Source organism: Spermophilus citellus, assembly GCF_964194105.1.
Source record: "Spermophilus citellus genome assembly, chromosome: 17".
NCBI classification, from domain to species: Eukaryota; Metazoa; Chordata; class Mammalia; order Rodentia; family Sciuridae; genus Spermophilus; species Spermophilus citellus.
The window spans coordinates 51,934,150-51,960,819 of NC_138199.1; the positions used below are offsets into that span (position 1 = coordinate 51,934,150).

Below are 26,670 nucleotides of genomic sequence, written 5' to 3' on the forward strand. Positions count from 1 at the left end.
CTAGCTCCTCTACCAAAGCAAAGCAAAGTCTTGGATCCCTGGTCATCATTTGGTCTAATTTCAAGAGTTCAGAAAAACCAGGGAATCTAAAGAATTGAAGTCCACAGAAAACCCAAAGCTTCATTTTCCTCATTCCAAACTTATAACTGGCAAAGGTGGTACTTCAGGTCTTTTTACTTCCCCTACTCATTCCCAGTGTAGGAACTCACAAAGAAATGGTCAGAAGGCAAAGAGCAAGTGTCTAGAAGAGAAGACAGACCCTAAACAAACAGCTCTAAAAAAAGTCACCCAGCTCAAATTCTGTATCCAGATCCAACTTCCTGGCAGAGCTGATGGACAATCTCAAAACACCCCAAGATCCAAAGCTGATGGACAACAGTCACCATTAGTACATCCTTGAGAACCATAAAGTAGAAAAGTCAGTCTTTGAAATGAACACCACAGAATAGGGAAGACACATTATTTAAATTATGAATAGTCCTTATAATCAGGCCTCTACTACTCTCAAGACTGTTACATTTACTCTCCTCCCTCTTCCAGAAGGACCCTAGTACCGTGTCTGTACTCCAAAGAACCTGTGCTTCTCCAGTCGATACATCTCGTTCAAGAAAAAACCAAATCCAGGGAGATTTCCATAGTAGGGCCTGGAGGATGGGAAACTTTGAGCAGCCACCCCAACCAAACGACTATACACAGAGGAATATTCATGCAGGCCAGTGCCACTTGCCCTGTCAACGGGACAATGATCCGGCAGCCAGCTACGAGGGGCAAGGAGGAATACACATGTAACTAACAGGGTGAGATGAGAAGCGAGTCAGAGGGGACCAAAGGGATTCCGCTGCAGCCAGGCCTTCCCTCTGAGCTCCAGGGGTAGCCCGAAACGAGCACACGGATGCAGGAAGCCAGAGGGGCTGGAGGGAAGACCGCGACCGCACACCGCGGAGACACCAGGCCTCGTGTGGCGTTCGGGGAGTGCACCGCGGCCGGACGGCAAGCAAGGGTGGGCGGGGGTGCGTGCAAGTGGCTTGGCCAGGGGCTGCAGGCGTCACCCTCAGGGCCCGCGGGGCGAGGGCCAGGGGCAAGGGGACAAGCGGGGGAGCTGGTTACCGTGTGGTTCACCCCCCACATCAAGACGCTGAGGATCGGCTCGCTGGCCCGGAATAGCTTCACTTTCTGGCACACGAAATGCTTCTTCTTGGTCTTGGTCTTGCTGGCGCTGAGCGGCGCCACCGCCACCGCCGTGGTGCTAGTGCAGTTGGACGACATGCCCGGGGCGGCGGCGGCGGCGAAAGGGGGGGCGGCGAAGACAGCGCACAAGCCAGCGGCCCCAGGCCTCCCCCGGACCGATCCCCACCCCCGCTGCCTCACCGCGCCATGGTCGCGCCCGTCCCGTTACCTCCCCACCCCACCCCGTTGGTTCCGTCCGCCCCACGCCCCGCCCTCCCCGCCCCGCCCCAGGGAGCTGGCCGCTCCCGCACCCCGCCCCCAGGCGGTGCCACCGCCCCGTCGTCACCAGGCCCTCTCCTCCCCACCCGGGTGGTACCGCCCGTCCCGGGGAGGCAGCGGCTGCCCCTCCTCCCCGGGCCTGACAGGAATCCCGCCGGCCTCCGCAAGCCTCAGAACCCTGGGCCGGAGCAGGGAGAGGAGGAGGGATGGGCAGGTCTCACTGTGTACCAAGGGAGGAACTCCCTGTCCTAACCCCCCCTTTCAAAAGCCCGGGCTTGGCTTGTTCCCTCAACCTGAGGTGCCAAGATGGCGGCGACGCCAATGCTTCGGGAAAGGAGGAGGGGCGGGAATGCGAGGAGGGTGGGACGTACCACCCCCACCTCGGGGGAGCGAGGAGGAACACAGCAAGGGGAAAAGGAAGTCCAGCCTGGAAAACCAAGGAACGCCCCCTCGCTCCACCCAAGCGTGGATTTTCCCACTCCCCAAGGCCCAGGGCGCACTCCACCCGTGGGGCACGCCCCTTTCCCCCAGGGCCAATGAGAGGGGCAGCTGGGAACCCTGGGTTTATGAATGGGCCCCGCGCCCACCCACCTGCCTCTAGTTCTCCTGCGCCCCAAGGGTCAAGAACCTGTGGGCACCTTCAGACACATACCCTAATAATCGTCTTATTTTCTGGCTTAGTTCGTGAAATCTCAGTAAACGGCCCACGTTCTGTTACATAAGACAAGGATCTCTATATATTCGACACAAACCACGGGTCAACATTCTTTCTATAACAGGAGTAAGAAAACTCGGTGATCCACGTGGCTACTCTTGACAGTTACAAAAATAAATGTAACCTTTATTACCAAGTAATAAAAACCATAATTAACTGTAGCATAGGGCAGTAGAATGAGGTGATTAATGAATAACAAAAGTATGTTAAATTCTCTCTGGGCAAAACTTTTTTAAAGCATTAGTGTCTGGCATCATAAGTGCTCAAAAATAAAAATCCAAATACATTTTAACCAGAATTAGAAGTTAGAAGAACAAAGAAATAGCTCAGCTAATTTGTGACTCAGAAGTGCCTAGGAGGGACTGCGGGTTGTAGCTCAGTGGTAGAGAACGCTTTCCTAGCACTTGTGAGGCAATGGGTTCGATCTATCACATAAAAATGAAATAAAGATATCGTGTTCACTTACAAATAAAAACAAAAAAAGTTTAACAAAAAATTGTCTAGGAAATCCCTGTCAAATGAGGGCTTCTGGTGAAGGAATAAAGGGAAAAGCAGTTAAAACAGGGAAGTGGCCACTTGAGTTTGTTTTTGTTTGGGGGAACTTTTTTTTTTTTAAATAGCTACAAAATAGTAGGAAACAACCCCTGAAAATCTAGCATTGTACATGATAAAAAAAGAAGCCATGTAATAAACAGCTTCCATTTTATTTTCTTTTAGGAGCAGGGAACATAATAGCAATGTGGTCCTGACTCCTAAAAACTTACCTATACTGCTGCACTGCTCACACAGGGGAGACTCGAGCAGGGAGATCAGACAGATAAACTAGATTCTATCGATAAACCCAGGCTTCTCCTAAATGTGCCCTATTCAGAGAAAAATAAGCTGACCTACCTTACTGCGCCACTCACAAGGTTCAATGTGGCTGTACTATATTACATAATAAAATCACTTAGCAAACAAGATACTCTCACAAAGCTAAACTTTTTTTTAAAAGCATGTAAAAAAAATATACATTTGTACATATACACATTATACTTTTACAAACCAAATAGTTAACAGTTCACTTAGAGCTTTTTGTATTCTCTTCCAGGTCCTTTGTCACTCTCTTGGCTGTTCCCTAATCTGACATCATTCTGTTATATTATTTACTACATCAAATAAATTCATGTATCCCAGTTAGCACAATCTATCCAAGTGGCTCTGGAGAGAGATCAGAATGGTATGATCTATCCTGAGGCAGTGAAATAGGTCTATTCACACAAGTGTGAGGAAAGAGGTGTCATGAGCATCACAAACCCAGCAGGCTGCCTTCCAGAGTAAGATGAATATTCCCAATGGTATGGCTCAGTGCCCATTAAAACAGAGTCAAAACCCACTCTGCATACTGCAAAAGCTACTTAGGATCTCATAATCAGGTCACACTGATTCACAAAGGAAGCAAAGTATTTCAGGAATTGATGGACGAGGGTCACTTTGAACAGTGGTGGTTTGAAATCTGTGGAAGAAGTCACTGAACTCTTATAAAGAGAATTTTTAAGGGGTTAGCAGCCTCCCTGAAAAATTCAGGAAAACCAATAAGAAAAAGAATGGTTTTCATCTTTTCATAAAGTTCTTCTCCAGAGCCACTGAGGTTCTCTGTAGAGAGTGGATATTCCGTTTCACCCGATCCTCCAGGGAGGAAGTAGATGCACTCTCTAGCTTCATGCGGCTAGGAAGAGAAGACAGGGGAATGGAAATTAAAAACATTTGTCAATTGGTCAGGTCTGGCAGAATTAGAAGAAACAGGTTGCTAGTCTTAAAGCAACTGTAGAAACAAGCTCTTTTAAACCCACATAGAAAATTTTCAAGTTAATCCATCTGGAACCAAATTTTTTAAATGTCCATAAGAGAAAGTTCATCTGCTTTTGAAAATAAGTCAAAGTCTCATTGGGAAAAAAGACTTTCTGAGCCATTAATTCTTATTTAAAAGAAATGCAGGGAGGGGCTGGGGATGTGGCTCAAGCGGTAGCGCGCTCGCCTGGCATGCGTGCAACCCAGGTTCGATCCTCAGCCCTACATACAAACAAAGATGTTGTGTCCGCCGAAAACTAAACAATAAATATTAAAATTAAAAAAAAAAAAAAGAAAGAAATGCAGGGCTGGGGTCATGGCTCAGCGGTAGAGCACTTGCCTAGCAAGTGTGAGGCACTGGGTTTGATTCTCAGCACCACATATAAATAAATGAATAAAATAAAAGGTCCTTCAACAACTAAAATAAATAAATAAATAAGAAATGCCAAAGAATTTCAGAGATTTAGAGAAAATACTAATTCACTTCTCCCTCTTCCAAATCAAAACCTCCCACTATCTGGCCAGAAGCTACGAGTGGTAAAAAAGGTGGTCCTAAAGCTGAGCTCCATATTCTCCCTGCAGACACAGTGACACCTGGAACACACTGAACCCCACTGTTAGACTCTCTCCTTGAGAACAATCCCATGGAGCCCCAGGCGGGAAGAAATGTACTCACTGGATGAACTTCCCATCCCGGGAGTCTAGCTTCTCCAGCCTCCGTTCCCGTTCGTCCTCCCTAGCGTGCCTTTTGAGGATGTTCAGCCTCTCCTCTTCCCTCCACTTAGCATTTTCCATCATCTCCTGCCGTTTTCGTTCCAGTTCCTCTGCTGAGAGTTTTCTGTTGAACACAAAAACCATCCCATCAATTCTACCTCACTCCTAGCAAAAATCCCAGAAGCAGCACAGGGAGATAAAGGTCAGCAGGACCCAAGCTCTCCAGCCCATGGCTTTCTCCAAGGAAATGGCCAGAGCAGTGCCATGTCCAGCATGAGTTTCCCTCCTACTAACATAGTGTGGTGCAGAGGTACTGGGGATTGAACTCAAAGGTGCTAGTCTACCACTGAGCTACAACTTTAGCCCTTTATTATTTTTTGACTGGGTCTAAATTGCCAAGTCTGGCCTTGAATTTAGGATTGTCCCAAGTCACTGAGATTACAGGCAAGCATTGGCTCCTCTTAACATCTTGGTTAGGTGTTTTCACCCAAATTTTAAACACTTTTAGAATCTCACAATCTTGGCAGTTGGGCATGGTGGTGCACACCAATAATCTCAGCAGCTTGGGAGACTGAGGCAGGAGGATTGAAAGTTCAAAGCCAGCCTCAGCAATTTAGCGAGGCTATAAACAACCTAGCGAGACCCTATCTCAAAATAAATAAATAAATAAAAATGGTTGGGGATATAGCTCAGTAGTAAAGCACCCCTGGGTTCAATCCCTGGTACCCCCAACCCCCTGCAAAAAAGGTTTGCCAGAGGCAACTGAGATATCCCTGGATTCCCAAGCAAAACTTGAAGCTGGAGATTACTCTGCCAAACATCTATAGGAGACCCTGTGGTTTACCCTCTGGAGAAACTGAACCATACAGGAGAAAAAAGATTCAGAAGCATCAGGCACAGCACAGAAAGTTGGCAAGGCCACCATACTGCAAAGAGGATGAAGTGAAGCCCTCATGCTCCACACTGAGACTCCCAGTCCCTGATGGGATCTGTGCCTCTTTCAGAATGCCAACAGCCAGGATCAGGCAACTAGAGGATTTTTTTTTTTTTTTCTGGAGAAATTTACCAGTCCCTAACAAAAGAATCAAAGTTACTGACAGCTGAGAGTCCCAGATGAAAAAACAGTTCAACTCTACCCAATCACCTACCAATAGACAAACCCCTGTAGGTGCAGTGTTTCAGTTTTTTATACCTCACTCTTAAATATGAATGCAAAGTGAAATAGCACCAGACAGTTCAGGAAAGCCTCAAAAAAAAAAAAAAATGAATGACAGACACCAAAACAAACAGAAAAGGGAAATTAGGAAAAGACAAAGCAAAAACAAAACTTTTAAAAATCTTACTCAAAGCCAGGTGTGGTGGCACATGCCTGTAATCTCAGCAGCTTGGGAGGCTGAGGCAGGAAGATTGAGAGTTCAAAGCCAGCCTCAGCAAAAGTGAGATGCTAAGCAACTCGGTGAGACTCTGTTTCTAAATTTATTTTTTTTAATTTTTTTTTAAGAGAGAGAGAGAGAGGGGAGAGAGAGGAGAGAGAGAGAGAGAGAGAGAGAGAGAGAGAGAGAGAGAGAGAGAATTTTTTTAATATTTATTTTTTAGTTTTTGGCGGACACAACATCTTTGTTTGTATGTGGTGCTGAGGATCGAACCCAGGCCGCACGCATGCCAGGCGAGCGCGCTACCGCTTAAGCCACATCCCCAGCCCTGTTTCTAAATTTAAAAAATACAAAATAGGGCAAGGGATGTCGTTCCATGTTTGAATGTCCCCAAATTCAATCCCTAATACCCCAAAAAATCTCACTCGAGCTGGGGATATAGCTCATGGTAGAGCACTTGCCTAGCCTGAGTGAGGTCCTGAGTTCAATTCAGGTACTGCAAAAAAAAATAAAATAAAATCTCACTCAGATAAAATATATTACAGCATTTAGTGAGGCTAGGAGGTTTTTAAAATGAGACAATCAGAGGTGGATGGTAGAGCTCTTGTCTAGCATGCACAAGGTTCTGGGTTATATGCCCAGCACTTCAAAGTAAAAACGAGAAACAAGGAACAATCAAATAACATAAAGACCTCTTGCAAGCTCAAGGCCAGCCTTGGCAACTTAACAAGACCCTGTCTCAAAAAGCCAGGCACATTGGTGCATGCCTGTAATTCCACTCACAAGTTCAAAGCCAGCCTCAGCAAAAGTGAGGTGCTAAACAACTCAGTTAGACCCTGTCTCTAAATAAAATACAAAATAGGGCTGGGGATGTGGCTCAGTGTTTGAGTGCCCCTGAGTTCAATCCCTAGTACCAAAAAAAAAAAAAAAAAAAAGACTGGGAAGATACTCAGTGGTAAAATGCCCTGGGTTTAATCCCCAGTATGAAAAGTAAAAAAGCCGGGCTGGGGTTGTGGCTCAGCAGTAGAGTGCACATCTAGCACACGCGAGGCTGTAGGTTCAATCTTCAGCACCACATAAAAAATAAATAAAATAAACGTGTTATTAAAAAAAAAAAAAGGAAGAAAAGAAAAGTAAAAAAGCCAAAATATTTAAAAAGGCTTCTAGGTGAGGGCTGGAGTTGTGGCTCAATGGTACAGTGTTTGCCTGGCATGCATGAGACCCTGGGTTCAATAATCCTCAGGGAGGGAGGGAGGGAGGGGGGGAGGAAAGGAAGGAAGGAAGGAAGGAAGGAAAGAAAGAAAAGAAAAGAAAAGAAAAGAAAAGAAAAGATCCATTGACAACTAAAAAATAGACTTCTAGGTGAAAACCTCTATGAGTACTGCCAGACCAATATATGATGAAAGACTCTCACTTAAAGTTTTTATTAGATCAACACTATTGACTTTGTCCTTTCAATGTGTCTAACAAGGTATGAGAGAGTGGGGGAAGACTATTAAAAGCTGACCAGATAAATAAGAGTTGGTGTGGCAAACAGGTCATATAGATTACCCACTTGCCCTGCTGTGGGCCACTCCTAGGTTAGGGCCTACAGAATATGAAGTTAATCTACTGCCCTCATAACTTACCTGGTATATCCAGAAGCATGCCGCCTCTGATAGACCTCCTTTTTAGGTGATGGGCTCTTAGTCTGGTCCCTCTCTCTCCTGTTTGCCTTAGAGTTGTGCCTGTAATGGACACAGAGATTATTTTCCAGAGATTATTCTTCAAATAATGAAAAAAAGAGCTAGCCATCTTAAAACTAGTCCATAAGAAAGATGAGAGAGATGATATTGTACCAGTGTAATATATTCCTATAAATATGTGGTTGTAGGGACTGAAAGCTTACATTAAAGTTTAAAAAATAGTATGAAGGAAGTAATAAAGCAAAGACATTTAGGAAAGCTGATGGGTGGACATCACCAAAAGAAAATACCACTGTGACCAGGCCCCTGCAGTCACAGTTTATACCACAATGAATTTCCACACTCACAGTTTGCTGGGCCTTGGGGACTGTGACCTTCTGCCTAGGAATCGAGACCTCTTGTCCCGGGACCCTGCTTCCCTATTGCTCTTCCTGCCGGTGTTTCTAAGGGGTGAGTTCGAGGAGCTTCTAGACCGGGAACGGTTCTTCATCCCATACGCTCCCTTCTGCCCAGCCATCAGAGTACCCTGTTGTCCCTGGTTACGGTCAGAGTCCCTGACCTGTATCATTAAGAGAAGGAAGAGGGGGGGCGTGAAAAAAAGCTATTCATAGGAAAATCCAGTAGTTCAAAAGGCAATGCAATAAAACAAGGAAAAGAATAAAATCAACTGGGCGCAGAGGCGCATGCCTGAAATCCCAGCAACTTAGGAGGCTGAAGCAGGAGGATCGCAAGTGCAAAGCTAAACTAGGCAATTTAGCAAGGCTCTGAGCAACTTAGTGAGACCCTGTCTCAAAATAAAATATAAGGGCTGCGGATGTCACTTGGTGGTTAAACGCCTAAACACCCCCTTGGTTTAATCCCCAGGACCAAGAAAAATTAAAAATGAAATAATCAATTTTGTAAGGAATTCACAATAATTACAGAAAAGCATAAAATATTTGAACAGTTATCTCAGGATCCCCTAAAACAGCCAGGTATGGTGGCACATGCCTGTAATCCTGGCAACTCAAGAGGCTGAAGCAGAAAGATTGTAAGTTTGAGGTCAGCCTCTGCAACTTAGCATGTCCTGGTCTCAAAATAAAAAGGGCTGGGGATGTAGTTCAGTGGTAGAGCATCCCTAGGTTCAATCCCCAGGACCGCCACCACCCGCCACCCCCCACCAAAAAAAAACTTCCTAAGAGAAAGTACCCACCCCACCACTTAAATTGGCTTAGGTCTTCACTAGAGCCTAAGGAAGAGTAAGAGACAGCAGGGAGGGCAGCATCAAAAGTTAAAAACACGAAGGGATGTCCACAGGTAAAAAGCCATTAACCTCTACACTTAAAATGCATATATTTCATGTTGACTGCAGAGAGATAGGCAGAATATCTAAAGTGATTCTGTTTGCTTAGAGAACACTCAGGCATGTAAGAAGCTCAGGGATAAGAAGTGGGCCTGTTCCCCAGCAACCCCAGCCTCCACTGTCCAATTTCCCTGCTATCTGCAGTTGACAAGGTGGCACATGTCACAGTCCCACCGTCACTCCCTTTGAGAAGCCCACATCCCTACCTGTAAGCCATATCCAGGGACTTTAGACAAAACAGGAAAGGAATTTGCCATCTTCTTTTGAGATCTAAGAGATTAAAAAACACACATTCATTGAAAAAGAAAATGCATACAGGTGCACTTCAAATCTCTCATGCTGAAACATGCGTCCTGGTTCCAGTGTGACCTTCCCCACTTCTATTTGGACTATCTTTGCTGGAAGATGCATCAGCACAGTTAAGCTTTCCCTGTGAAAAGCCGTGGGCCTAGCTTCTCAGCCCCAATGCCTAAACACATTCTCCTCTCACCTCATGTTTCTATTCCAGAGACTCATGGTGAGTCAGCAGGAGCAGAGCTGACTATTCCCACAGGGAAGATGGAAAGACACAGAAGGGGCAGTCATAGGCCCATTCATCCATTAAAAAAAACAAAACAAAACAAAAAAACCCTATGTGAATCCCATGGCAGTCCTGAGGACTCAGCTAAGATGAAACAGTCATGCCAGGAAGTCGACCTAAGATCTGTGATCAGTTCTCTTAGGGGTGTCTCTCCAGTAGCACACCAGGAGACCCACCCACATATAGCATCTCCAGGGAATTCTAATGCTAGAAAACAAACTGGCACAAAGCCTACGTCCAAGTGTTCACCACTGAAACCCCAGTGCAGGGCAGTTTCCAGTTCCTGTTGTGGAATGAAAGAATGAATGGGCAAGTGAGTCAGTGCTGGAGGATGCCTGACTCGCTCACCTCCCCCGGCTGGGCTCGTCGTCCATGCTGGAGCGATCACTACTCGAGCTTCTGTGTTTGTGTTTCTTGTGCTTCTTTTTCTTCTCCTTCTTTTTCTTCTTCTCCTTTTTTTCCAAACTCATTTGCAACTAAAAAGTGTCCAGAACATAAACTTTCAAGGTTACTGAAACCTTTGTCAGTCCCTTCTGAGGGGACTGGTTCATGTACAAACTGATGCCATGCCTCTACAGGGGTCCAGGGCATTCTCAGGAGCTCCGTGTCAACAAACCTGGTTGTACACAATGCACCCTAGATTCCCAAACAGAACCTCTGGTGAATGTGCTAGGAATCTGTGTTTTAAACATCCCCAGAACCACTACCTAGGAGTTTCCATTCTTTCCACTCAAAGAAACTCTAACTCCTTTGGAAGTAATCAGAGACTGCAAAAATTACCAACTGCTCAAAGAGTAACCATACATTATGTGAATGGTGAGCCATAACAGAGGACACTCCAATCCCCTGTGCATACTACATACCTGATTCCATAGGCATGGCCTACACCCCTCTTTTCCTGAAAATATGTGAGTACAGGGGTGCTTTTTCCAACCAGAAGACAAAAAAGGAAATTGAGCTTACTTAAACTTATTAAGATTGCATAAATATCACCAAGAGATGGTGTCTAAAAGAAAAGTCTTAAACATCATTCTGTTTTCCCTGGTAGGAAGAAACAGAGGGAAGATCTTATATTAAGTAGCTAAAAGACAGCTGGATGTGGTGGTACATTCCCATAATACCAACAACTTGGGAGGCTGAGGCAGGAGGATCACAAGTTCAAAGCCAGCCTCAGCAACTTAGAAAGACCCTGTCTCAAATAAAATTTTAAAAAAGGGTTGGGATGTAGTTCAGTGGTTCAATCCCCTGGATTCAATCCCCCATACCAAAACAAAACAAAAAAGAACCTAAAGGCAACTTTATGCTTATTTGATGCATGACTTACCAATTCTTTGATTTTCTTCATTTTCACAGGATTGTTCAATACCTCTCTTTTTTTCTCCTCCTCTTTCTTCCTAAATGGAAGACATTATAAAAATCATTAATATTTCTCTTAGAAGGAAGATTAAATCATTCTCCTCTCCAAATTCTATATAACCACCATTGTAAGAAATGCTTTGTTGAAATCTACAGGATGGCATGGAAGCCAAAAATCTCCCCCAAATCTGCATAAGAGACTGTATATTGTGGGGAAAGTCTACTATGGGACACTGCCATGCAAGACAGTGAGTTAAAATTTTTTCTCATTGGGCATCATACTCAAGGCTTCCCACCTGGTCAAGTAAATGGGTGTCACCTTATATATTGATTGATTGCAACATTTCAAAAACTACCTCCATCTTTTATCATAATAATCACCTGGAAAATAAAGTCAATGCACTGATTCCTCTTTTTTTTGTAGGGGAGGTACTGGGGCTTGAACTCAGGGGCACTCAACCTCTGAGCCAGCCATATCCGAGCCCTTTTGTACTTTTATTTAGAGACAGGGTCTCACTGAGTTGCTTAGCGCCTTGCTGTTGCTGAGGCTGGCTTTGAACTCACAATCCTCCTGTCTCTGACTCCCAAGCCACTGGGATACAGGCGTGTGCCACCATGCCCACCCTGATTCTTCTTTTAAGAAATTTTACTCTCATATACTCTCAATAGGAGGGTAAATTGATCAACCTTCCTGAAAGATTATTTGACAACACTTATCACAATCAACACAAACTTTTTTTTTTTTTTTTTTGGTAGTACTGAGTATTGAACCCAATGCTCTACCACTGAGCTATATCCCTAACCCTTCTTATTATTTTCAGACAGATCTCACTAAATTGCCCAGGATAGCCTCAAACTTGTGATCCTCTTGCTTTGGCATCCCTAGTAGCTGGGATTACAGGTGTGCACCACCATGCCTGGTCAGCTCATACTCTTTCATTTCAGAAATTCTAGAATTGTATTTTCAAATTCAAGAATTTGCTACTAGCTGGACCCAGTGATGCACACCTGTACTCCCAGTGGCTCAGGAGGCTGAAGCAGGAGGACTGCAAGTTTAAAGCCAGCTTCAGTAACTTAGCAAGATTCTAAGCAACTCTATGAGACCCTATCTCTAAATAAAATACAAAAAAGCACTGTCGCTCAGTGGTTAAGCGCCCCTGGGTTCAATCCCTGGTACAAAAAAAGAGAGAAAGAATTTATTACTATAAGGAAAAATCAGGGAAGGTCGCTATGAAGTTTTCATTTTATAACAATGAAAATTTGGAAACAAGTTAGGGATTCAATGATAGAATATTAACAAGATAAGTCATGGCAGAACCATTCAACAGAGACATTAAAAATGATAATATAAATACACCAATAAAAACAAACAAAACAGGGGCTGGGATTGTGGCTCAGCGGTAGAGCGCTCGCCTAGCACAGGTGGGACCCGGGTTCGATCCTCAGCACCACATAAAAATAAAGGCATTATGTTGTGTCCATCTACACCTAAAAAATAAATATATTTTTTTTAAAAGTGGCTAAAAAGGTAAATTATTACCTATATTTTACTATAATAAATTAGGAAGCTAACAATATGGGACAAAACATTTGTAACACATACAATATCTTTAATAGATAAATAACTTTAAAGAAAATTTGCAAAAGAAAAACTTTTAAATAAAAATAAATATTTTTCAATGTTTATTCTTACACACTTGAAAAGAAAATAATGCAAACTAAACCAAAATAAATATGTATAGTATGGTCTCATTTAACACTCGAAAAGTAGCTCTACTTTTATCTGTCACACATTGGGGTTTCAAAATTCTGAAGTTTCTTTTTCTTTCTTTCTTTTTTGTTTTTAAATAAGCACTCTAGGGGCTGGGGATGTGGCTCAAGCGGTAGCGCGCACAACTGGCATGCGTGCAGCCCGGGTTCGATCCTCAGCACCACATACAAACAAAGATGTTGTGTACGCCAAAAACTAAAAAAACATAAATAAATTTTAAAAAAATAAATAAATAAGCACTCTACTGACTAAGCTGTATTCTCAGCCCTGATCTGTAATGTGTTTTTTTTTTTTTTAATATTTTAAAAAATATTGGGGCTGGGGATGTGGCTCAAGCGGTAGCGCACTCGCCTGGCACGCGTGCGGCCCGGGTTCGATCCTCAGCACCACATACCAACAAAGATGTTGTGTCTGCCGAGAACTAGAAATAAATATTGAAAATTCTCTCTCTCTCTCTCTCTCTCTCTCTCTCTCTCTCTCTCTCTCCTCTCTCTCTCTCTCTTTAAAAAAAAAAAATTACATTTTAGTTTTCGGCAGACACAACATCTTCGTTTGTATGTGGTACTGAGGATCGAACCCGGGCCGCACCCATCTGCCATCTGAAGTTTCTTTTTAAAGGGTGCTGCTGCCCACCTCACAAAAAAGAAGTGGAAGATAAGAAGGCCTGTTCACCCACTTAGCCAACTTCACACAGATCCCCAGTTTTCCAAGAAGTTGCCAATCTTTGTCACCTTGCTTCAACCTCCTATTTTTGTTTAAGGGACAAATGAATAAATCTGGTCTGGTTTGGTACATTTGCTAATACCTTCCCGTACAGCCAAGAACTGACAATGTTAATGGAGCCTCCTTCCCAACATCAGGAAGCGCAAATGGAGACAAATCCTTTTACTTGACAGATAAAAGTCAAGGGAAAACCAACTGCAAAGTCAGCAACCCACTGCCTTTGCAGGGTCTCCAAGCATCCTGTAACAAACCCCCTTCCCAGACCCTCAGCAGCACCTGATGATGAAGAGTGGGTCCTCCCGGATCTTGCTGGCCATGTCAAGCAGGGAATTGGCACCAGACGGAGCAAAAATAGAGCCTGGAAGGAGTCCTGTCTCAGAACAACATCCCCCCTCCTTCTCCTCCATCTTCTCAAAAACATATTTGTCAATGGGGCGCCCCAGCAGGTACTCATCACGATTCACCATCCCACCAGGACCCTGGTACATCCAGTCCAACTTTTCTTCTTTTTTCCTGGTTGAAGAAAACAATATATACAATTCAAAGGAAATGTAGATTCCGGCAAACCTGCACAGAAAACCCAATGAGAGCAGGACTCAATCTATAGGTGCTTACCACATGGCAAGCATGGTGAAATGGTGCCTGCCCTTGTGGAGCTTACCATTAAGTGGAGAAATCATTTTCATATACTTAAAGCATAATTTCAAAAGATAATCTAAAACAATTAATAGGCTCATTCTACATCATTGTCTTATCACCAAAAATAATGTCAGTGATCACATAATCACTCGTATTTATTTTGTTTTGGTGCCTGACACATTAGAACCAGTAATAACACTACATGTTTGAGGAGATAATAAGATCAAAAATAACCTAATACATAAATGATGTTTTTCAGCCAAAGGTAGAGCATGGCACAGGGCACAAATGATGTCATAGTATCATGTCAAGCAAATATTTCCCTGTGATTCTAGGGAGAAACATGGTGAGAAAATGGACCCTCATATCACAAATAGTAAAGGTGTATAGAAGCAGCCAATACCAGCTCACAGCCAATTCATTTCATCCAAACAGTATTATTTGTAGCATTAAACTCAAAATGCTCAAAGTGCTTTGAATATGACTTTAATTTGTGTATTTGTTTGTTTTGAGGTTACATAATAACTGGGAGGATATCTTCTTACTTGCATGTTTGGACTTTTTTTTTCAGCGCCAAGGATCAAACCCAGGGCCTTGCCCATACTAGGCACGTGCTCTGCCACTCTTTCCCTGCCACTCCCACGGACATTTTTAATAAGAATAAACCAACAACACTTTAGAAAAATGTTTTCCTATTAAAAGCATTGGTTTGATGGGGCTAGGGGTGGGGTTCAGTGGTAGAGCACTTGCCTAGCATACGTGAGGCACTGGGTTCAATCCTCAGCACCACATAAAAATAAATAAAGTAAAGGCATGCTCTCCATCTACAACTACAAAAAAAATTAGTAAAAAAATAAAAGCACTGGTTGGAGAAACATTATAGTCTATAATTAAGAAACGATTGTGGTCATGGGTCAGGTTCCATGTGGTTTGCCTGGCATTGCTCACACCACTGGAGTTAGGAGCACAAGGGAGAGCTGCACCCTGGTGGATAATGGAAGACTATAGTGGGACTTTAAAAGGAATACCACAGGTAGTGGTGTCTTTCATGTAAACAAAGGGTTTCCTAAATCTCTCATGTAAATAAATCAGAGACCAGGAAGGAGGCTGACAACTATTAAAACCAGGGCTCCAGAGGGCTGGGGATACAGCTCAGTTGGTAGAGTGCTTGCCCTGCATATACAAGGCCCTGGATATATCAGGGCTCCTGGAAAGGAGGGAACTTTGCAGTTTGGGAAGTCATGTTCCAAGTTAGAGGGAAAGAAGATCCCTGGTGTCTTACAAGAGCCAAACTGGCAGTACAAAATGGACCAGACACCAATTCAAGAAGAATTTTAGAACAAGTTATAGTCTGTTTTTAAATTGTATATGGCACTGGGTGAGGTAACACACCTGTAATCCCAGATACTAGGGAGGCTGAAGCAGGAGGACTGTAAATCTGAGGTCAACCTGGGCAACTTTAGCAAGACCTTATCTGGGGAAGACAGGGGCGGTTAGGAAGTAGTAATATTAAAGCACCACTGGATCCAATACCCAGTACTGGAGCAGGGAAACATACTGTTGAGCTAGGGGCACCAGTAGCTCAGGGGCAGAGCACTTAACATGTGCAAAGCCCTGGGTTTGATCCCCAGCACCTCAAAAAAATAATAAATAAAATTATAGGCGGGACAACTATGATCAAGTAATCTATAAAGAAACATTAAACAATCTTTTTTATTTAAAACAGCATGGGAAGTGGGAGGTATCTGAAGATAATACATTTATTTATTTATATTTTTATTGCAGTTGTGATCAAAATAAATGTTTAATAGGGGCTGGGGATGTGGCTCAAGCGGTAGTGCACTCGCCTGGCATGCGTGCGGCCAGGGTTCGATCCTCAGCACCACATACAAACAAAGATGTTGTGTCCACCGAGAACTAAAAAATAAATATTAAAAATTCTCTCTCTCTCTCTCTCTCTCTCCTCTCTCACTCTCTCTTTAAAAAAAAAAAAATTACAAGAAAATACCATAAATGCTTAGAAGATAAAGGGCCAAAAGGCTAATAACAATGAAACATGAACATCATTTCCTTGGGAATTTTCCTGTGTAGTTTTTTTTTTAATATTTATTTAATATTTATTTAACACAATAACCTTTATTTTATTTATTTATTTTTATGTGGTGCTGAGGATCAAACCCAGAGCATCGCATGTGAGAGGCGAGCTCTCTATCGCTGAGCCACAACTCCAAGCCCCTGCCTAGTTTTGTGTATTCTATAATCCAAACAATAGAAAACTCCTGGGTCTGAGAGGAAAAGAACTGATTGTATAGGGCAGACCATATCACATCATAAGGAGGTCTGAGCAGGAAGGTCAATGGTAACTAGAATATTCTCAGAGGCTCATTTCCTGATAGGGAATATAGCATGACAATTATGAGTACAAGTTCTATAATCCCACCTACTAGGAAGGCCAAAGTAGGAGGATGGCTTAAGTCCTGGAGTTCAAAACCACTGGGCAACGTAGTGAGACCCTGTCTCAGAAAAAATAAATAAATAAAAAGAGGATAAGTTCTGGAGTCAAGCAACATGGACCTGAATCCTGGCTCTATAGCCAAGTAAGTCCTCTGAGCCTTGGTGTCCTCACCTATCAAATGGGGATATAATACTATCTACCTCACAGGGTTGCTGGGAATTAAGTCAAGTCAATGGATTTTTAGATTTTTTTTGTTGTTGTTGTTTTTATGGTACTGAGAATTGAACCCAGGGCATTGTGTATGCTAGCCAAGTACTCTACCACTGAACTACATCCCTTGCCCAGTTAATGGATTTTTAAGTCACTCAGCAGAGTCATGGCACAAAGTAAGTATCAATAAATGCTGGTTGTTCTTTGTGTTATTTATGTATGTGTTTCTCTCTCTCATCAAGTTTTAAACTCCTAAATGGCTGGGACTATGGCTATGTCTCCTAGACAGATGCCCAACAATCATGGATTCAACGTCTGACAATTTCATAGTCAATGAACCTTGAGCTAGGAAGTACTTTTTGACAGAAATTAAGGACATAGTGAAACCCGGCATGCCTGTAATCCCAACTCAGGAGGTTAAGACAGGAGATCCCAAGTTCAAGACCAGCCTCAGCCAACTTAGCAAGGCCCTCAGCAACTTAGAAGCCCCTGCCTTAAAATAAAACATAAATGGGCTGGGGTTGTGGCTCAGCACTAGAGTGCTCACCTAGCACATGCAAAGTGCAGGGTTTTATCCTCAGCACCACATAAAAATAAATAAATAAAATAAAGGTATTGTGTCCAACTACAACTAAATAAATTAATAAATAAATAAAAAGAGGGCTGGGGATGTGCCTCAAGCGGTAGTGCGCTCGCCTGGCATGCGTGCGGCCCGGGTTCGATCCTCAGCACCACATACAAACAAAGATGTTGTGTCCGCCGAGAACTAAAAAATAAATATTAAAAATTCTCTCTCTCTCTCTCTCCTCTCTCACTCTCTCTTTAAAAAAAAAAAAAAAAAAGATAATCAGAAGTTTGCCTGTGTGTACCTGACACTAACAGGAGGAGGAGTTGGGAATAAAGACTCATTTATTAATCTGTAAAAATATCTCCTATGTGTCAGAAAGATGAAAAGGCCAGAAGGATGAAGTAGATTCACTGGCTACTGGTAAGGCCCATAGGTCTACAAATCACCAAATGGGGCTGATGAGAGCTAAGTATGTGTTGAGGTGACTCTTGAACTTCTGGGTCAAAAAGTAGAACTACCTGTTAGGCAGCTGAATATACAATGACACAGAGTCTGTGTGGGATAAGTTTAAGGGTCATCAGCATGAAGCAAATATTGGTACTAGAGGAACAAAAGAGCTCAGATAGAGGGAATCAGGGAGCATGGGCAGTACAGAGTGAGAGCAAGGAGCTATGTAAGGGAAGAAAGGAGAAGGGAAATTAAGAAAGGTAAGAGGGGGGCTGGGGATGTGGCTCAAGTGGTAGCGCGCTCGCCTGGCATGCGTGTGGCCCGGGTTCAATCCTCAGCACCACATACAAAGATGTCGTGTTCGCCGAAAACTAAAAAATAAATATTAAAAAAAAAAATCCTCTCTCTCTCTCTCTTAAAAAAAGAAAAAATAAATAATTAATTAATTTAAAAAAAAAAAGAAAGGTAAGAGGGGGGAGGTAAGAGGAAGGCTGGGACTGTGGCTCAGTGGTAGAGCACTCGCCTAGCATGTGTGAGGCACTGGGTTCGAGCCTCAGCACCACATAAAAATAAATAAATAAAGGCATTGCCCATCTACAACTAAAAAATAAAGATATTAAAAAAAGAAAGAAAGAAAGGTAAGAGGAGCTGGGTGCAGTGGCGCATACCTGGCTTGGGAGGCTGAGGCAGGAGGATTGCAAGTTCAAGGCCAACCTCAGCTACTTAGTGAGTCCCTAAGCAACTCAGTGAGACCCTGTCTCTAAATAAAACATAAAAAAGGGCTGGGGATGTAGCTCAGTGGTTAAACGCCCCTGGGTTCAATCCCCAGTACTCAAAAAAAAAGAAGAAGAGGAGACTGCAGATAAAATTCAAGAGCTTCTAGGGGAAAGGCAACTGGGCCAAATATAGAAGAAAGGATATGAAAAATGAAGGCAGATACTTATATAAAGTAGTAGTAACTGCCTGGCTCCACCTAATCTCAAAAGGACTCAATTCATATCAGCCTTACTCAGGCCCTGGGAAGAGAACACGTAGAGTTAGAATCCAGGGGCACAGAGCTTGGCATCTGATTCTACCAGAAATCAGCTGGATAACTTATATCCTCATCTCTAAAATGTAGTCAGTTACTGTTGTCAAACTGTTATTATGAGTTTTTAAATAAGGAAAGATTTGGGGGGCAAAGCATGTGAAAACAAAGTTTCTGCTGTTGTTGCTATCATTAAGGACACAGATCCAATTCTCAATCAAAGCTGTACAACAATAGGGGACTATTTATTTATTTACTTTTGATACTGGGGATTAAATCCAGGGGCACTTTACCACTGAGCTACATCCCCAGCCCTTTTTCATATTTTTATTTTCAGACAGTATCTTGCTAAGTTGCGAAGGCTGGCCTTAAACTCGTGATCCTCCTGTCTCAGCCTCCCAAACTGCTGAGATTATAGACATGTGCCAGTGTACTGTGCAAGGGGGCCTTTTAAAACACATAGTTGCCCTGCTTCACACAACCCCTATATTCCAAGGGAAAAGACTTAGGTGGAACTCAACCCATCTTTATTTTTATATATACATACATACATATACACACACACACACACACACTCACTCACACACACATACATACACATGGCCCTGAATTTGTAATCCTCCTGTCTCAGCCTCCCAAGCACCCCTGGTATGCACCACTGCACCTGGTATCATATGCATACAATCATCAATGTCACAAACCTATCATTCTTTTATATATATGTGTGTGTGTGTGTGTGTGTGTGTGTGTGTGTAGAGGGATACAATACCTTTATTTTTTTATTTTATGTAGCGCTCAGGATTGAACCCAGTGCCTCACACTTGCAAGGCAAGTGCTCTACCAATGAGCCACAACCCCAGCCCCTCATCCCATCTTTATTTAATCTTCCAAGCCCATTCTAAAGTGCAAGGGTTGAGAAACACCAGTATAGACCATTGTTTAGGAAATGTAATTTTCCAATATTATCAGTAAATATTAAAGAAACATTCTATTTTAGAGAGGTATTTTGAGATCCACATTAAGTATTAAAGGTTTTCTTCATTCTGAGATGCATTTCATACATGGAAAAGATTACCTGAACCACAGAAGTGAATCGTTAAATAGAAAAGATGTTTTACTGGCTACATTAAAAGCATGAAACTGTGTAAAAACTATACAAATAAGCCAAATGGTAAGGGAGATAAGATTATCTAAATATATCTTCATTAAAGACCAAAAAAAGAGGGAAGGGACCCACATGCTGACCTTTGTTTTTATAATATTGAAGGACACAAGGGCGGGGATCAAAAAATATCAGGAGCTGGGCAAGATGAGCACAATGGTACCTCTGGGTTCAATTCCAAATAAAATAAAACCAACCAAAAAAAAAAAAAAATCAGAACAGCCTTTTCCCCAATCTATTTTCCTGCTACAGTTCCATCACAGCATTTCCATAAACTGAAACTAAGTTTCATATGAATATGAAACTTATAATCAATGTTATTTTGTTTTTTGTTATTGTTATTGTTTTTAGTATTGGGGATTGAACCCAGAGCCACTTTACCACTGAGCCACATCTCAGCCTTTTTAAATTTTATTTCAAGACAGGATATCACTAAGTTGCTTACGGCCTCACTAAATTGCTAAGGCTGGCCCTGAATTTGTAATCCTCCTGTCTCAGCCACCCAAGCCCCTGGTATGCACCACTGCACCTGGTACCATATGCATACAATCATCAATGTCACAAACCTATCATGATTATTAAGGAAAAGCCCACATATCCAATAACAGAAGTGAGCCACCGACTACTCTGAAAACTTTGTCCATGAAGACACGAACAAGGGGAATGTCAGTACAGATTACTCACTTTATTCTATTGATATTTTTAATGTCATCCTGATTTAGGAATGAATAGCAGGTTTTATGCTTTTTATTGTCTCAAAACATAAATTTACTCCCATTTCCTTTTATGATGTCGGTTATTCCTAGCATGTACTATATAAGAAACTGACTGACTGATCCAGTAGGACTGTCCACAACCACACAGGTTTGGTTGACAGACACACCATCTACCTCCTCCCATGGGACCTCATTGCCCCAATAAAAAGAGCTCGCACACAAAGGCAGGACTGAGATGTGGACACATATCAAGAAACAAGGAGGGCTGGGGATGTGGCTCAAACGGTAGCGCGCTCGCCTGGCATGCGTGCGGCCCTGGTTTGATCCTCAGCACCACATACAAACAAAGATGTTGTGTCCACCGAAAAACTAAAAAATAAATATTAAAAAAAAAAATTCTCTCTCTTTAAAAAAAAAAAAGAAACAAGGAAAAGACAACCATCCTCAGCCATGCTTGTTGGTCAACAGTCTACCAGGAATGTGGCCTACACTAAGTCCTAAATATGTAATCTCATTTGATCTTCAATAAGCCTTAAGAACTGGTTCTACTAAAATAACCAAGGCTCCCGGTTTCACAGCAAGGCACAGCCAACCTTAGAATCCAGGTCAGTCCCACTCCAAAACCCATGCACTTAATCATTAAGCCATCATGCAACATCTGGATTAGGCATCTGCAGTCAGTCCTGCAATTTTCTGTACATCAGGACACCCAACTCCTCACTTACTTGACAGCCCCAACATCCTCGGCATAGCGCTGCATCTCTTCCCGGGCCCTCTCCTCTCGCAGTTCCCGCTGCAGTTCCTCAATCTTCTTCCGCTCTGCCTCATGCTTCTGCTCGGCCTTCCACACTTTCTCCACATTGCGAAGGGTCTGTGGGTGCCAGCTTTTCTTCAAATTCTGTGGTGAATGGAAGTAGGGAGAAAATAATTCAGCTGGGGGTTATAGCTCAATGGTAGAATAGTAGAGTACTTGCCTACATACATGAGGTCCTAGGTTCCATCCCCAACACCCCCCCCCAAAATTAAAAAAAAAAACAGTGGGGGAGAAGATATATTTTGCAATGACAAGATTTACATCCAATAATTTCTCACATGGAGAGGGTGTTTAAGTACTGTAAGATTAATGTTCTCTTTTCTGTCAAAGTTAAACCTATATACCCGCAGTGGATTGAGAGGCCGAGGCAGGAGGATCCTGAGTTCAAAGCCAGCCTCAGCAAAAGTGAGGTATTTAGCAACTCAGTGAGACCCTGTGTCTAAATAAAATACAAAAAAAAAAAAAAAAAAAAAAATTAGGGCTGGGGATGTGACTCAGTGGTTGAGTGCCCCTGGGTTCAATCCTCAGTATCAAAAAAAAAAAAAAAAAAAAACAAAGTTAAACCTATAGTCTGAGTTAACAAAAATGTGTTTGCTGTAATTTAAAACTTAAATTGCATAGTGTGTAGTTAGGTGGAGCTCTTTTTAAGTCACAAAACTATGAGGTTGCAATGTAGCCATTTAGAGCCCCCCCCCAATATATCTCCCTTTGTCCTCAGTCTTCCAATCATAATGCCTGCAGGTAGTTGAGTAGGTAATCCAAACATAACTATATCCCTTCCCCTTGCACTTCCCAATTTTAAATCAGTCAATCACACAGACTGTAACCCCGAACTCCTATTATCAGAGTAAGGGGCAGTGCTGCATTAGGGATAAAAATCTGGGCAGACTTCCTACCCAATGTGCTTGTTTGCCAGATTCTTTCTGGTAGCATACCCTTCTGAAGAAGTAAAGTTTGCTTTGCCCAGCAGCATTTTTTTGGGGGGTGAGGAGTACCGGGGATTGAATTCAGGGGCATTTGACCACTAAGCCACATGCCCAGGCCTATTTTGCATTTTATTTAGAGACACGGTCTCACTGAGTTGCTTAACACCTGGAAGTTGCTGAAGCTGGCTTTGAACTCACCATCCTCCTGCCTCAGCCTCCTAAACTGCTGGGATTACTGATGTGAGCCACCACTCCCGGCTGCCCAGTAGCTTTTGAGCACATATCAGATTTCTTGTAACACCCCAATATTTCTAACAGTACATAAAGTTGTGCAGGATGGACCTGGCCCCTCCTGAGTTCCCTTCAAACAGTTTTAATCTTGTACTTTCACTGGCCATCCCTAAAATGGGAGTTGGTGAAGGCAAGACAGGAGGAATGGGGCAGGGAGGGAGGGAGGATGGTATGTATTTAGAAAGGCAACAGAACTCACTGGCATTAAGCATTCCTTCTTAGGAATACAACATTCCTTTTCTTCAGTTATTTTACAACCCAAATCCCTAAACTTACTTTATAACCTACCTAGGACTTCCTTCAATGTTCCTTCCCAGGAAACTCCCCTTGGTTCTGATCTTCTCCTTTACCCTCAAAGAGGAGTCGGGGATATGGCTCAGTTGGTAGAGTGCTTGCCTTGCATGCATAAGGCCCTGGGTTCAATCCCCAGCACCACAAAAAAGAAAAAAAAAAAAAACTAAAATCCTTTATCCTCAAAGAATGTTACTTCTCTTTCTTCTCTCCATCAGCTATTCCCCTAGCTAGCAACTGCCCATCAGGAGTTTCTCCAAGGATGTAACATCTAAGGACAATTCTAAATTAGCCTGATGGAGTGGGAAGTAGGCAATAGGAGGGCAGATTTTTTTTTGTTGTTTTGTTTTGTTTTTTGTTTTTTTGGTACTGGTGATTGAACCCAGGGATGTTTAACCACTGAGCAATATCCCCAGCCCCTTTTAGTTTATATTCTGAGACATGGTCTCACTAATTTGCTTAGAGCCTCACTAAATTGCTGAGGCTGGCTTTGAACTTGTGATTCTCCTGCCTCAGCTTCCCTAACCACTGGGATTATAGGCAATGTGCCACTGTGCCTGGCAGGAGGGCAGGTTTTCAAACAGAGGAAACAGCACTCAACAACTACAGCCCCAATGGTGAGAAAGAACACAGCACAAATAATTCAGTGTAGCTAGAGGTGGGATGCAAACTGATGGAGAAGGGGTACAAGATGAAGTCAACTAAGAAGCAGATCAATAGGTGCAGTGGTATACACCTATAATCCCAGCAACTCGGGAGGCTGAGGAAGGAGAACTGTCAAAGTTCAAGGTCAGCCTCAGCAACTCAAAGAGGCCCTAAGCAACTTAGTGAGATCCTGTCTCAAAATAAAAAATAAAAAGGGCTAGGTATATGGCTCAGTGGTAAAATGCCCCTGGGGTTCAATCTCCAGTTCTTAAAAAAAACAAAACAAAACAAAAAAAAACAGAAGATTAAGGGCTTTACAAGCCATGTGAAGAGATTAGAGTTTATCCTGTTAATGGCAGGAAACACTTAGTTATATGCAGGAAAGAGGCATAACCCGCTATCATGTGAAATGTGGACCACAGAGGGCCAAGACTGAAGACCAGTTACAAAGATAAAATGTACACAAAATACCTGGCAGGTAGAAAATGTGCAATCAATGAGAGCTCCCTTATTTTTTGCTTTTCTCTTTCCTTCCTTAAGTGCCTTTCCCCTGTGTCAGGTCATTCCTTCCTTTCTTCAGTCTTTCCTTTGTTCAGTCTATCCATCCATCCTTCCTTCCTCATCTCCCCCACTTACCCTACTAGTTATCCCTTTCCTCCCTGCTTCAACCATATGTGTACCCCACCCTCAAGGGATGGGTGGAATTGTCTGGAAACATTTCTAGTTGTCACATGAAGGGAAGACGGTGCTTTTGGCATCTAGCAGCTAGAGGTCAGAGATGCTATTAAACATCCTACAATTCACAGGGCAATCCAAGTCCCCTCTGCTCCCCCATCTACAAAGAATTATCTAGCCCAAACTGTCAAGAGCTCTGAGATTAAGAAACACTGGCTTAGAGTTTTCCTTCAGTTACCTGAAGAATACACTAAATTTTCACAGGAAGCTTGATGGAGTCCTGGAACTCAGTCTAACTGAGAACATTTGAAAAATACTAGGGCTACTGAACAGGTGTCTAAGCTGACCTATTTGCTGATTCAATTAGCTCCACTTTCAGGAGGTTGGTACTTTCCTAATCTTGCACTGTGCCCAGAATTCTGGATACCTTTGCCCTATTTAAGGCCTTAGTCCCTTGCAAATCAACGACACAACTTAGGAGAAACTGCCACTTAACTTACATAAGTGCTATGAATCCAACCAAAGCTCTGTAACTACAGATCAGAATGAGCAATGACAGAGACATGAAAGAGAGGTGGACATGAAGATTCCTTCAGGCTTAAAATGGCTCTCCTTCAAAAGGCCTGGCTAAGGAACAGGGAGAACCAGGCACAAATTACTCACACTACAGCCCAGGGCAGGGCTCTGAACTCCTAGGTAAGAAGATGAGACATGTCCCAAGACAAGATATACAAACAAATCTGTGTGCCATTCCTCAATATCTGCCTTCTTTCCTAAACATCTCTCCCTCTTCCCAGTCTACCCAGAATTTCCAGCCCAGAGAGCCCCCATCAACGAGCACACAAACATCACCAGCCCCATTCGCGACACACCTCGAATTCTTCACTCCAAGGTCCTAAAGATGCCTCCCCTCTCCAGGGTTACCGCCCCCTCCTCCCCCACTGCGAGGCTTCGTCGCCACAGTTACCCTCTCCGCCCCCACCCGACTCCCTGCCAATTTCCGTCCCCAGCGCCAGTCGGGCTCCGGGCTCCCTCCACTCACCAGGTCTCCGCCTCCCATGATGACAGAGACGTCTTCTCGCTACGCGGATGTGGAAGATTCAGGGAATATCAAGAAAAAACGTAGGGGAAGAGTTCAGGGACGACCTCTCCGAACCTGGCCCTGACCGGCACTGGCGGCCACTTTCATCGCCCGGTCGAGGACACTTCCGGGAGTGGCGTCATATTGCCGCGTCGACGTCGCAGAGTCATGACGTTTAATCCTAGCTGTCGCGCTACGTGACGGTGGCCTATCGTGCCGTTTCCTCAAAGTTTCAGGATTCATAGTCTTATCTTCTGTGGTCTCCTTTTGGCTACCTCGGCTCGGCACTTCGCCTGAGGTCCCGATACCGCTTCTGAGTGCAGTTACAGCTTGCGGCCGGCCTCCGGTACGGCTTGTGGCCATGGTAGCGTGCCAGGGTCCTAGCTGGTCCAGTCTGCATCCCCCAGGTTGGACCTCTGTGTGGAACAGCCTAGGTACCTCCCCCGCGCCCAGGCCCACACCCCATTCTGTCGACTGACTGTCGATCCCGCGCTCTTCAAACCTTCACTCCCGGCCAACCTCACTCCAGGTTTATCTTACTGAGCCAAACCTTTAAAAAGTCGGCCAGCTTCCCCATTTCCTTAATTGGGTTTTTACTTTTGAATTATAAGAGGTGTTTACATACTCTGAACCCTAGTTCTTCGTCAGATACATATTTTGCAAATAGTTTCTCCTAATCTGTGGCTTGCTTATTAATTTCTTAACGGTGTCTTTTAATAAGCAAATATTTGAAATTTTGGTGAAGTATAATTTATCAATATTTTCCTTTATGCCTATTGCTTTTTCTCTTCTATGGACTTACTGCCTGCCTTCCATATTTTCTGTAAAGCTATACTAATCAAGACAAATAGTGCTGGCATAAGGATTGACAGGTAGATCAGTGGAGGAGAATAGAGGGCCTAGAAACAGATCTACACTTAGGTGACCATTTGATTTTCAAAAAGCCACCAAAACAATTCAATGGGGAGAAAAAGCCTTCAAAAAAAAAAAAAAAAAAAAAAACAGCTGGGGCGGTTCCAGCTTCCAGCTTCCGAAAGATAATCTGTTGTTTTCTTAATAGCTTCATGGTTTATAATCTTTCTCAAATTAACTTTTGTGTATGGTGAGATTCACTTTTCCCATATGCAAACACAGTTACTCCCGCGTGACTTTTTCGTTCCTTTTTGGTGCTAGGGATTGAACCCAGGG

The 26,670-nt window shown here is 43.2% G+C and overlaps 2 protein-coding genes across 2 annotated transcripts in view; both read right to left on the bottom strand.

The window, feature by feature from the left end:
• Window positions 1–1,415, bottom strand: part of PIP4K2B (phosphatidylinositol-5-phosphate 4-kinase type 2 beta) — a 32,830-nt gene extending 31,415 nt beyond the window's left edge. Inside the window, exon 1 of the mRNA XM_081271285.1 lies at window positions 1,108–1,415. Within this exon, the coding sequence (XP_081127411.1) occupies window positions 1,108–1,266 (159 nt within the window). The 5' untranslated portion in view covers window positions 1,267–1,415. The remainder of the gene's footprint in view (window positions 1–1,107) is intronic.
• An 881-nt stretch (window positions 1,416–2,296) lies between these two features.
• Window positions 2,297–25,612, bottom strand: CWC25 (CWC25 spliceosome associated protein homolog). Its single transcript, XM_081271284.1, has 10 exons — window positions 25,444–25,612; window positions 21,485–21,657; window positions 13,812–14,048; window positions 11,010–11,079; window positions 10,034–10,161; window positions 9,312–9,375; window positions 8,111–8,322; window positions 7,707–7,805; window positions 4,668–4,829; window positions 2,297–3,869 (listed from the first exon to the last, which is right to left on the bottom strand). The coding sequence occupies exons 1-10, from the start codon at window positions 25,459–25,461 to the stop codon at window positions 3,755–3,757; spliced, it is 1,278 nt and encodes a 425-aa protein (XP_081127410.1). The 5' UTR covers window positions 25,462–25,612; the 3' UTR covers window positions 2,297–3,754.
• Between the last annotated feature and the right edge of the window lie 1,058 nt (window positions 25,613–26,670).